The 11382-nt window shown below is 46.7% G+C and overlaps 7 protein-coding genes across 7 annotated transcripts; 4 read left to right on the top strand and 3 right to left on the bottom strand.

The window, feature by feature from the left end:
* Positions 1-456: 456 nt before the first annotated feature.
* Positions 457-2161, top strand: PHATRDRAFT_47423 (predicted protein; the record flags this gene model as incomplete). The annotated part of the gene is made up of 2 exons (XM_002181724.1): positions 457-1583; positions 1635-2161. The coding sequence occupies exons 1-2, from the start codon at positions 482-484 to the stop codon at positions 2159-2161; spliced, it is 1629 nt and encodes a 542-aa protein (XP_002181760.1). The 5' UTR covers positions 457-481.
* Positions 2162-2320: 159 nt separating this feature from the next.
* PHATRDRAFT_37636 (predicted protein) lies at positions 2321-4445 on the bottom strand (the record flags this gene model as incomplete). Its single annotated transcript, XM_002181554.1, has 3 exons — positions 2321-2650; positions 2711-3776; positions 3868-4445. The coding sequence occupies 3 exons, from the start codon at positions 4443-4445 to the stop codon at positions 2321-2323; spliced, it is 1974 nt and encodes a 657-aa protein (XP_002181590.1).
* Positions 4446-5047: 602 nt separating this feature from the next.
* On the bottom strand, positions 5048-5841 carry PHATRDRAFT_47422 (predicted protein). The gene has a single exon (XM_002181553.1). The coding sequence runs from the start codon at positions 5733-5735 to the stop codon at positions 5235-5237; it is 501 nt and encodes a 166-aa protein (XP_002181589.1). The 5' UTR covers positions 5736-5841; the 3' UTR covers positions 5048-5234.
* A 239-nt stretch (positions 5842-6080) lies between these two features.
* PHATRDRAFT_21608 (predicted protein) lies at positions 6081-6971 on the top strand. The gene has a single exon (XM_002181723.1). It carries the CDS (start codon positions 6111-6113, stop codon positions 6939-6941), a length of 831 nt encoding a protein of 276 aa, XP_002181759.1. The 5' UTR covers positions 6081-6110; the 3' UTR covers positions 6942-6971.
* Positions 6954-9322, bottom strand: PHATRDRAFT_47420 (predicted protein). Its single transcript, XM_002181552.1, has 2 exons — positions 8312-9322; positions 6954-8111 (listed from the first exon to the last, which is right to left on the bottom strand). Exons 1-2 carry the CDS (start codon positions 9280-9282, stop codon positions 7538-7540), a joined length of 1545 nt encoding a protein of 514 aa, XP_002181588.1. The 5' UTR covers positions 9283-9322; the 3' UTR covers positions 6954-7537.
* A 366-nt stretch (positions 9323-9688) lies between these two features.
* On the top strand, positions 9689-10504 carry PHATRDRAFT_37632 (predicted protein; the record flags this gene model as incomplete). Its single annotated transcript, XM_002181722.1, has 1 exon — positions 9689-10504. The coding sequence occupies one exon, from the start codon at positions 9689-9691 to the stop codon at positions 10502-10504; it is 816 nt and encodes a 271-aa protein (XP_002181758.1).
* A 339-nt stretch (positions 10505-10843) lies between these two features.
* Positions 10844-11312, top strand: PHATRDRAFT_28730 (predicted protein). Its single transcript, XM_002181721.1, has one exon. The coding sequence runs from the start codon at positions 10872-10874 to the stop codon at positions 11217-11219; it is 348 nt and encodes a 115-aa protein (XP_002181757.1). The 5' UTR covers positions 10844-10871; the 3' UTR covers positions 11220-11312.
* The last annotated feature ends 70 nt before the right edge of the window (positions 11313-11382 follow it).

The following is an 11382-nucleotide window of genomic DNA, read 5'->3' as shown; positions in this document are numbered from 1 at the left end:
CGTCGTGCAGCTCTTAGACAAACGCCTTTCTCTATCCATAAGCTTAATGCTAAAAGTATTCCTATTATCAGAGTAAAGAACAAACCGAAGGATGCGAAACAATCAAGTAGTCTGTTGTCTTGAAGTTTTACTGAGTGGTTCTTGCTGTTGTTGGTATTGCCACGGATTGACATTGTCTTGCATGATTATTGTTGTCGTAGAGACATATTCTTGTCCGTCATGAAACTGGCTGGTTCATTGACTGTGAAAAAGTGTTTTTGTCACGAGGCTGACGTGTATGACCTCGTTTTCTCACTCTCATGAGGGGGTCAATCCGACAGTAACATGAAATGTGGTTGGTGACGCAATCATACTTTCCCATATTCTTGGATTCTCGCTACGATTGTCGTTATTCCTTGTTCTGTATATATATTTCTTGGGGTTGAGCTGCTTTACGGTCAGTAAACACAGGCTATACGATCTGAAGAGACGACATTGTCCCATGAAAGCGTATTTAGGGTCTTCCGCGATTTGGATTCTTCTGCCCCCAACGCTTTGTGTTTCTGCCTTGGTACTGACTAACAGCAAGAATGTGAATCCGATCACCCTTCAGAAAAGATCTTGGATTACCCGACTCGAATCGAAGAGAGTGGCGCGCGACGATATAGCTCCATCAAAGTTTGCCAAGGTTGACCTGGAGTCTCTAGCATCGCTGAATACTTGCGAGAGCGGCACAAAAGCACGGCGCCTACTTCGGAAGATTTTACTGGAAGATAGAGACTCCCAAAGCCAAGTTCTCTATGGATCCGTTAAAATACCTCCCGGGGCTTCGTCTTGGGGCATCTCCGACGGAGATTTAGCCATTCAGACTCGTCTATTGAATTCCAAATATTCAATTATGGATGTTATCGAGCTTTCGGGAAATCGTGATGCTGATCGTGCCTCCTTGTCACTTTTGTGTCTAATGGTAGCGAGCACGATCAGTGCCATTATCGCGAACCAACATCTACCAGGGCCCGAGATTTTACGATTTATGGTGGTATGGTTGTTCTGCTTTTCCCCTTTTATTTTCGTGGGTTACGGAATAGCGACACCTGAGAAATTGCAAGCTTTCCTTGTATCCGTTCAGCGCGAACTTTTTCCGGCATATCGACAGCGAATGCTGCAACATGAGGCTGGACATTTTTTGATGGGACATCTACTGGGTTTACCAGTAGCAGGTTACCAAGCCAACGCAGTCAAAAATGCCGTCAATTTTTATCCTCTAGCCGACACCGATCGAAGTTTCGACTTGGCAAGTCAGTTAGGGTTTGACAAATCCCTCTCGGCACGGAGAGTTGAACAAAATTCAGAAGCATTATCCGCGGATCAGCTGTCAGCATTTGATGCCCCATTCTTTTCGGAAACAGGTCGAGGTGCATGGCTTGTCGAAGAAAGGTCTGTTTTCCGAAATGCTCAGAACTACACAAACAATCCTTTCCTCAAACTCGCGTCACGGAACGAGCCGTCCAATTCCTGGCCTTTTCGAGGGTTTGATGAAGCAACATTAGACCAGCTATCAGCAATCTCTGTGGCTGGTGTGTGCTCTGAGATTTTGGCGTTCGGTATGTATACAAAATGTTCTTTTTGTCTGAGAGTATTGAATTCTGATACAGTGTGTATACGCCTTTTCCTTTGGGCAATAGGAAACGCCGAGGGCGGAGTAGCTGATCTGAATCAACTACGACAGATTTACCGTTCGGCCGAGCCGAGTATCAGCGAACGAGATGAAGAAAACAGGATTCGGTTTGCGCTGGGGTACACAATGTCGCAGCTAAGACGACATCTAGGGGCCCTCGATGCTTTGTCGAAAATCATGGAACGTGACGGCACTATTGCTGAGTGTGTTGCGGCGATCGAAAATTGCGAAAACATGAGTGGAGTCGTCTCTATTGCTGGCGAAAATTACGAAGTCCAGAGACGGAAGGATTTCTTGTCAGACCAGAGGAGTCCTTTAGAGCGCTTGTTCCTTGGTGGAGGAAGAACCATTGACGAATTGGAAGATAGACTGGTAGAAGGAAAAGGTGGTGGATATCGAAAAGAAACCTTTCGACTGACAGGCGATGATCCTGTTTATGCTGCTATTGCAGTAGCCCTGCTCTTTGCACTGTGGGCGAGCGCTGGCGGCCTATCACTTCACTAAAAACATATATCCAAGCCAACAATGGAGCATCTTTTTATCCATGTTATTTGCTAAAAGTAACATGAACCGACAGACCCAGAAGCATCTACATGGAGAGCACTCGATCTAAATGACCTGGAACGGTTGTCAAGAACAATTATCGCAAGCAATTCAATCGCTTCATGCAGTTTTATCTTGGATGATGTTTAGAACCTTATTGCTTCGAGAGTTCTTGAAATGCTGTTCAACCAGTTCCCATTCACTGTTTTCTATGGATTTTCCAGAAGTCAGCAACAGCGACTTCCAGCAACGATCCTGATCTTGAGAATGCGAAGGATGGTTTTCTTCGGTGGTCCTATCGTGTTTCAGGATATGCGGCGAGCGCCTGTCCAGGGACAGGGGTTTGCCTTGCGCAAGCTGCAGAAACGGTCGTAGACGCTTGCTTGATGTAAGTCGAACGTTGAGCAATACACGTTCTTCAACCTGTATGATGAAAAGGGATGATTTCCCCTGAAATGTTAGTAAAGAGGTCACATTTTACAATCCAGTTTTGTAAATGTAAAAACTCACGTGAAGGTTTTCAAAGTCTGCAGATACGAAGGACTCCCAAATTTCGTTCACAGTATGCCATATTGGAGCACTGGTTTCTTCAAGCTTTGAGTTCAGTCTAGTAAGGTTCGATGCAGTCCTACCGAATTCGTACTTTCCATCTACTGGTGGTACTGGCGTGTGCTTGTCAACGCTGGCCCTTCCATCATTGATTGGCCACAGCCAAACCTTCCAGCAATGTGCCAAATTCAAGAATCGCTTATAAAGAACTTGCTTGTCACCCTCAAGTTTCTGCAAGGCGTCAAATCGTCCTCTCATACTGCATATACGTTCTGCGCGCACGACTCGAAGGCGGTGTTTTAAGAGACTTGTGGTAAAGCCGAATGTTTCCCTGTCATGGGGGCGAATCATAGGGAAGTGATCCAGGGTCTCGAATGCGGAAGATTTCCCTGTTTGTTGAGTGTCGTCCTTTATATTGACGCCCCGCTTCCAACGGAATCGCTTAGCTTGCTGAGACGTACACACTAGGACATCTCGCTCATCAATATTGAACCAAAGACCAACCGTTCGTACGGTCGGATCTTCATCGGGTCCGAAGGCGATCTCTCGTACAAATATGTGGCTTTGATTGCTAGCGGTATATGAGTGCTGCGGAATTTCCACAGGTAGTAGTTGACTGTCTATTCGAAAGGCACGTTCCTGAAGAACCATGCAAAGTTCGTCGTGAATGATGTGTTGTGGTCGAAACTTGAAACTCCAGTTGGCTTCGCCTCGCATAAGAAGAGCAACTTCTAACTTGGTTACTGGATCAACAGTCATACGACGACGCTTGTCAATCCATCCCTTTTTGGCATAGTTGATATGACATACGAGCTTGTACAGGTCACTCCAAGAATCATTTTCCAGCGAAAAATGACTCCCAAACGGGGTTCCATACAAAATCGAATGTTGACGCTTCTGGTGAAGAGCCTCCACATTGATGTCTGTAGCCATTGTGTTGCCTTGTGTCTCGGTATGAGGCAACCAAGATGAATGGGATCCGCCCACTCGAGGATCGTGTATGGCGGTGCATCGTTTTCCAAACGGGCTACGAATAGGATAGCCAGAAAAATCATTGTCAGTCTTTTGCTCTTTTCAGTCAAGTAGAATTCTATCAATTTGCAGGCCCTTGTACGTACCACGATCCTGTTGCAACCCAAGTCAAGCATGGTTTTGTACGAAAGATCCCGACATCAATCAGACCAGCTTCGTGTAAATCCAGAAGTTTAGTCAACTGAAGCTCCTCTTCACCGTGTGCATAGGTGCAACTTGCTCCGAAAGGACACGGTCTACCATTCGCGTAATGTATGCAAAGCTCAGTTTTAATACGAGTTTTTCGGACCGCATCGTCTTCTTCTTTTTTGGCAAAGGGTGACTTGCGGCCGTTTGGAGTTTTGGGGCGTGGTGTGGTGACACGTTGGCCTCTACTGTCTATGAACTGGTCCGACTGGGGTGTAACTGATCGAAACGACGATGGTGTATTAGAGCGAAAAGTTGCAGGGCTGTAGCGGCTGTTGCTTTCAAATGTGAGGGAAGATGTTTCCTCCGTCATTACGGAAGGACTGGGAGATATTTTTCCGTACGGCGACATCGGTGTTGGCGAGAATTGAAGCGGGGTCATTACGCGCTGGTCTTGCTGCGGGTCTCCGGAGATGGGCTGGAAGCCGTAGGGTGAAACAGGACGACAGCTCACAAAAGAAGGTGTGAAGGGGCTCATTGTGCTGCGCCGATGGGTTGTCTTCCAGTTGTGTGGGCTCGGCGAAGAGTTGAGAGAATTTGTGTCAGCATTTGCGGGAATACGAATATCGATATATCTCGCGTTCTCATTCACCGGCGAAGACCAAAGTTGCGGTGATCCACGTTCTTGATAGATTGATCTCATGAATGGAGACTTTCGGTCATGCGGACTCGCATTCGAATGCGTGGGGGGAAGATTTGTTGCTCTCATGGTGAGGTTTGCGTTTTTCTTCGTTCGACTTGCTAGAAAGTGAGAAAGGAAGGCGGGAAGTCATCATCTGTCGAGTCTACGAAATTTTTTACTTAACTCCTTACCGTTAAATTTTTAATATTGCCCTTGAATCATCGATTATTTAAATTATTCGACATGCACGTCTATGGTAATCGATAATAGTAATACCTGTGACACACTTCCCTATCTCCGGATGGAAATGACACACTTCGTCAAGATCGGAAAATCGAATGTGGGCAAAACTGTCTCCCATTGTTAGTTCTCCGGAGTAGAGCCCAAAGAGCCTTTCAAATGACCAGTAGACACACAGCCTGTGAGTGCCTCGGAAACGCAACCGTTTGCGACCTATCGGTAGCTGAATGATTTCTTCCGAACAAATTATTGAGCCTCTAATTCACATCGACCACGGGATGCTTCTGGATAGTGTACTGCTCTCGTAGAACTACTGTGAGGATACACAGCCATTGCTCATCCCGAGACAGGAGGAACTTTTTGTCATAGATTTCTTCAACTCTTTGTAAGGTGCTGGAAAAATCGCTATTGTGAAATTGTTGAGAGCGATGCCAGATATTCTACAACTCTGCGCAATGTGACGGCTTCGGGATCTGTTTCTTCAAAGTCCTCGTCCTGAATGAGTTCGTCGAGTTCTGCACGCTTGGCTTCAAGGGCTGTTTTCCCCGAATGGTTCCTAGTCTGAACGTCGATGCTTTGTGTCACCAAGCTTTGACAAGCCTCGACTGTCGACGCGTAATGCAAGGCCGAGTCGCCGTCTTTGTCGACCTGGTGGAGTAGACTTGAGTCTTGGGTCAGTAACCATTCTATTATCGGTAGTTGAGAGTACGAAGCGGCCGCGTGCAAGCATGTGTAGCCGTTCTCGTCTTGTGCTGCGACTGTCAACTTTAGAGCCGACAATGATGTTTGCAAGAGAGGTAGATTTCCGTCCGAAGCTGCCACCCATGGAGTCGATGCATCGATCGAGGTAGTGTGAGTTGTCGAAATGTGATTGGCGCCAAAAGGGGCCATTCCGAACCCCGACATTGCGTTTCTTCCTCTGCCGGAAAACGCAAAAACCTTTGTTGATCTAAAGATCAGTGAGCTTGCTAGTTTTGCGTAGGAACGGGTGATTAGTAACACTTTCGATTGCCCGTGAATATAGATTGTGACATCGATGATGCTTTGGTGGAGGTGGACTCAGGAAATAGAATAGTATCTACTATTATAAAAAATTGGCTACAAGTAAACTAAGGTATTCCATATTCCTTTTCAAAGTCACGCAAGAGAACCGATGAAATAAGAGCGAAGTCTAATCTAAAGCATGCGGCCCAATTTTGCATAACGTTCACTGTCTCGAACAAAAGTCGATCTTACATGACAGTTGTACATCCAATGTAAATTTTTGTGCATCTGCCTATCATGCAGGACAATATCATAAAGGAGTCCGAGCGTATTTTACAGAGCTGGACTCTACAGGGGCGAAATTATTTAGTTACGGGTGGCGCGAAAGGCATCGGTCTCGCCACTGTCAAAGCCTTGCTCGCGCATGGGGCCAAGACGGTTCTGTTCTGCTCACGGGGATTTTGCCTGGACCTTGTTACGTCTCTGCAAGAAGCGTACCCACAGTCGTCTATTGTTCATATTTCATGCGACGTATCGACCTCAGACGGACGTGAAAATCTTATAAAGGCGGTCGGGGAGCATGTGATGAATTTGCACGGCCTCGTCAACAACGTCGGTCTGAACGTTCGAAAGCCTATAACAGAACAAACAACAGAAGAATATCAAAGTATGATGCGTACAAATGTCGACTCGGCGTATTTTTTGTCCAAGGCTTGCTTGCCATTGTTTGATCCAATCGGTGCCACGATTGTGAACATATCGTCTGCGGCCGGGGTACAGAGTTCGGGCACTGGAATCGTTTACGCCATGTCTAAGGCCGCGCTCAACCAGTTCACCAGGACGCTTGCCTGCGAGTGGGCTTCCCGAAATATTCGAGTTAATGCGGTTACACCGTGGATGACCATGACACCAATGCTAGAAGAAGCCGTGCAAAAGAATCCCACGCAACTCGACAAAGTAAAAGAATGGACTCCATTACATCGTTTGGGGCGAGCTGACGAGATCGCTAACCCTATCGCATTTCTCTGCATGCCCGCTTCGAGCTACATCACTGGACAGATCCTTGGTGTGGATGGTGGCTTGACTGCGCAAGGTTTTGACGGGCCGTGCGTAACTCCCGAAGACTAGAAAGGGTCAGAGTCGTAGACGAATGTAAACGTTACTAGAAGTTACAACCTACCACACGGTATTCACGTCTGCCAAAGCTCCAGCAAATCTTACAGTTAAAAAACTTGAAAGCCCTTAACTGCCTAATACTCGGCTCCGATGTAAACCACGGTTTTCTTCTCCATTTCACCATAGAAATAACCCTAAAAAGATTGAATCCCAGTAAAAATCTAGATGTCCTCGTTCAGCAATATCACCTACCTTTTGCCCTTCAAAGGTGACAGGTTCACAACAACGACCTGAGCATTCGCACTCCTGTCACAAAAAGATTTCATCGTTCGGTTCAGACCGCCATGCCCATATGGCTCTAGAAACCCCTTTATGTATGGTCATGGTAAACCGTCAAATGCGTTGAAGGAAAAGCGCTATCTCCGATTGTGACAGCTGCTCGGATTTGTTTCACGAACAGCAGGCCTTTCTCTTGTAATTGATAGATGACCTCCTTTAACTTGAGACAGGGTCTATTTTACTGCGAAACAGTATGTCTTCACTGTCAGTATTTTTTTCTCGCGTCGAGTTTCGTTACGATTTCTGTCACAAAGGCTATGATGTCAATCTCAGTCGTTTACGTCATCCTTGCTGGCTTGTCGATGCCCTGTTGGCATCGGGAGAGCACGAACTGACGAGAAATAATCAGGGACCGTTGGATCAGGAAGATCAATATCGGAGCAATCCACCACGCCCTGTAGAGAATCCTTGTAAAGACAAGCTTGAGAAAAAAGACTGTTTGCCGCATTGGATATTTCAAACCGCCGGCCCGGATCGGAGCACCAAAGCAATTCGAGAGCTTCCCATGCTGGCTCGGAATGAAGCAGCAAGTACTTGTTCTCAGGATTCTGTTGAAACGAGAACGCCCCGAGTGTTACGGAGCAAGCGAGCCGGCAGCACATTAGTAGCACCAAATGCTTGCGTTCCAATTCGGTCAAAGGATAAACTGCATTGTAACCGCGAAGAATAGCAGCCGCGGCAGAAATCATACGCTTAGATTTACCGTACACAGACAATGTCGCATACGCCATAGCTACGGAAATATCCAATACTCGCCAGCTTTGACGAATCATACAAAGAAAGGACAGTATCAGATATGGTGTTTGAATGCCGTCGTCACAATCATTCTCACCAACTGAGAAGCTGTGATAGCGTTGACATTCGGGTGCTTTAATTCCCTCATTCAATCTTGCTCGTCGAAATGAAGTATCCAGCACGGCGATCATGAACTTAACCTCCGACGACATATTTTGTCAATCGGTCGATCTTGCGCACAAATGGATCCGGGCACTCTAGTTTGATGAGCCGCAAGCAACAGCGACGAGTCGTGCTGCGAAACTTACCTTATTATGGAATCTCCAAAATCAATTACACCCGTAGCATTTAGATCTTCGTCTACCAAAATGTTGGCGTCATTAAAATCCCCATGTAAGGCCCCCGTCCGAAACTTCTTGTCGATGCCAGTATCCAGGATATCTCGCTGGAAGGCATCCAGAACTGACTCTACGAGGCTTCTACGTTTCTGATCCGGAATATGCTGCACAAAGGATTCCAAGTCGGCCGTGTGTTTGCCATCCCATTGATGATACCTTTTCCCGGGGATCAACACGGAAGTATCGTACCGATGGAAAGCATCCGAGACGGTCTTCGTAGCCGAATCCACTAGTGTCAGTTTGTCAAAGGCGCGATTGATACGTCCCAAAAGTCGACCAGCTTCGGCAAGGGTCTCCACGGGAAAAGCTCGCAGTGCGCTCAGCGGCCTACCCGAAGTCCACGTCAACAGTCGCACAACAAGATTGCACGGCGAACGTTCACTAGACACTACCGGTAGTTCATGCACACACACCTGGACAAGATTCTTGTCCGGCCATTTTCCAACACCGGTTTGGAGACTTGATTCGTCTTCATGGTCATCAGTGTCGATGTACGATTCCGATAGTGGGGGTCTGGGTATCGAAGCGCGTATTCCTTCTTGATTCAAAATTTCCATCAAAGTGGTTTGCCAGTGAATGACAGAAGATTGGTGACCATGCCTGTGGTAATCCCCAGCAGCCCCCTCCAGGGATCGCAAATAGTCTTGGGATTCCACCCCATTGTGAAACTTGAGAAGATACTGTACGTTGTTTATTTCGACCCAGAAATTGGCGTCGTCGTAACTATCGAGCTGTTTCAGTATCCGCCGGTGCTGGCTGCCGGAGGAAGGAACGTAAGAGGCGTCCAGCACTTTCAAGGCATCTTCTTCCGTTACGTTCGGTTTCAACCACTTTCGTAATTCTTCATCAGAAAGTTGCTCCGCTGTGCTTGTGAGAGACATAGGCGCGTTCCAATTACAGGCCTTGGTCACTGATGCCACTTTGGGTTGAGCGTTTATTGCGGAGCTTTGTGTGGAGCAGATCGATACGAAAATGTTTGGCTGGATATGTAAAGATGTTTGGATAGCGTACACCGGACAGACTTATTCACAGTCACGTGAACTAACAGTTAGCTTATACTTTCTAATGCGCGGGACGAGCTTGGCCTGTAATCCAAGGCTGCGGTCCAATTCACTGTTATATGTTTGAAAACGAGAACCGACGAAAATGTTTCGTAAAGAGCCTATTCCGTCTAGACGATGGCGGCAACAAAAGGTACACCATCCACAAAATTCTACGACAGAAATTTGGCAGCCTCCCAGTCGGTAATTTCCTATTTCGGCTTTAGACCGCAGCTTCTTTGTTCTCATGATTAATTCTCCCATCGCAGCAAACTTTGAGGGAAACACGAAATACGAGTCTCTTCCACCACGAGATTGTCAAGGCTACGACGGGGATCTCGGCAAGAATGGAAGGAAACTTCAACATCTCGGTGACAATCGACAGTACTGGCGAGACATGATTCTCGGTGTTAATGATGGTATCATTTCCACCTTTCTACTGGTAGCCGGTGTGGCCGGTGGTGGTCTGACATCTCGAGACATCTTGCTTACATCCGTTAGCGGTGCCCTCGCGGGGGCAGTCAGCATGTGTGCTGGTGAATACATTGCCACAAAATCACAAAACGAAGTTATTCATGGAGAGCTGGCTTTGGAAAAATTTCATGTAGAGAGGTATAGAGATGAAGAACTTGACGAACTGGGTGAACTCTTGGACTTGATCGGTATTTCAAAGGACCAACGAACGTTGCGCAAGCTGATTCACGAACACTACGGTCGCAATCCGGAAGCCCTGTTGCAAATCATGTCTGCTCTTGAATTTGGTGTTATAGATAAGGAAGAGCGTTCGCCGATACGCGCTGGTCTGTTTTCGTGTGCACTCTTTGCAATAGGATCCCTGCCTTCCGTTCTACCTTTCGCCTGCTGCGGTGAAAACCCGACAATGGGACTGATTGTTGCAACAGGTTTGACAATAGTAGCTCTCATGATTGTGGGTGCGGTCAAAACGTGGGCTACTCGAACGAATTGGGTATCCGCGGCGTTGGAAAATCTTATAATTGCAGGATTCGGGGGTGGTTTGGCCTACCTGGTGGGCATTTTATTCGACCAATTGGTAAAAGTGTAGTCCTTAAGATTCCGTCTTGTTTACATTTATATTTGTACTATCCATTAGTGAAGATATGTGACTATATGGTTTATAATTTTTCGCGCAGAGGCTGGGATATCGACCCTGTCTATCGTCCCGTAGCAATTGAGTTTGTTGACAGGGAATTCACCTACCTAATCCGTATTCGACCTATCGAAATTTGGTTCCCATGATTCGTAGCAAATGTCACATTTGTTAATGCTCATATGAAATGTTCAACAAAATACCGGGGTACACGGAGGAGGTACTTTTCGAGCGACCTCAATATTGACAGTGAATTTCGTTTGGGTATACCGCCTCTTTCGATAGTCACATTCGCAACAGAGAGAATCCCGATCGCTATAATATGACGCAAGTCCGTGCAGCTCATCTTCTTATCAAGCACACTGGAAGTCGGAATCCCGTCTCCCGTCGCACCGGCGAGCAAGTTACGCTGTCACCAGAACAAGCTCGCCAAGAACTGGAATCGTACCAACATCGTATCATTGCTGAAGGATTGGACGAAGCCTTTCCCAAATACGCCACATCACGTTCTGATTGTGGTTCGTTCTCGAACCAAGGAGATCTAGGATTTTTTGGACCAGGGCAAATGCAGCGTCCTTTCGAAGAAGCAGCTTTCGCGTTGCAACCGGGTGAAATGAGCGGGATCGTTTCTTCCGATAGTGGTGTTCATCTTATCTACCGCATCGCTTAAAAGATTACACGCAAAAGAGCAGCAGTGGCTTATTTTTTTCACGCATCGGCGAAGCATGAAGAGAAAAATAATAATAAATCCAAGTTTTAGACCAATAACTTTGTTGCTCAATAGTCGAAGTGCATAGGTCAATCGGCACGTGTCGACCAACATATAGTATTGA

Source organism: Phaeodactylum tricornutum, chromosome 13 (assembly GCF_000150955.2).
Source record: "Phaeodactylum tricornutum CCAP 1055/1 chromosome 13, whole genome shotgun sequence".
NCBI classification, from domain to species: Eukaryota; Bacillariophyta; class Bacillariophyceae; order Surirellales; family Neidiaceae; genus Phaeodactylum; species Phaeodactylum tricornutum.
Note: the sequence above shows the minus strand (reverse complement) of the source record. Positions and strands in the feature narration are given on the sequence as shown.

Excerpts from the sequence above, each read along its gene's own strand:
- PHATRDRAFT_47422 (XM_002181553.1), bottom strand. The coding sequence starts at position 5,735 with ATGTCGGGGTTCGGAATGGCCCCTTTTGGCGCCAATCACATTTCGACA.
- PHATRDRAFT_47420 (XM_002181552.1), bottom strand. The coding sequence starts at position 9,282 with ATGTCTCTCACAAGCACAGCGGAGCAACTTTCTGATGAAGAATTACGA. Across the intron at positions 8,112-8,311 it reads TTTGGAGATTCCATAATAAG|CTTCTCAGTTGGTGAGAATG; the intron begins GTAAGTTTCGCA and ends ACGCTATCACAG.
- PHATRDRAFT_21608 (XM_002181723.1), top strand. The coding sequence starts at position 6,111 with ATGCAGGACAATATCATAAAGGAGTCCGAGCGTATTTTACAGAGCTGG.
- PHATRDRAFT_28730 (XM_002181721.1), top strand. The coding sequence starts at position 10,872 with ATGACGCAAGTCCGTGCAGCTCATCTTCTTATCAAGCACACTGGAAGT.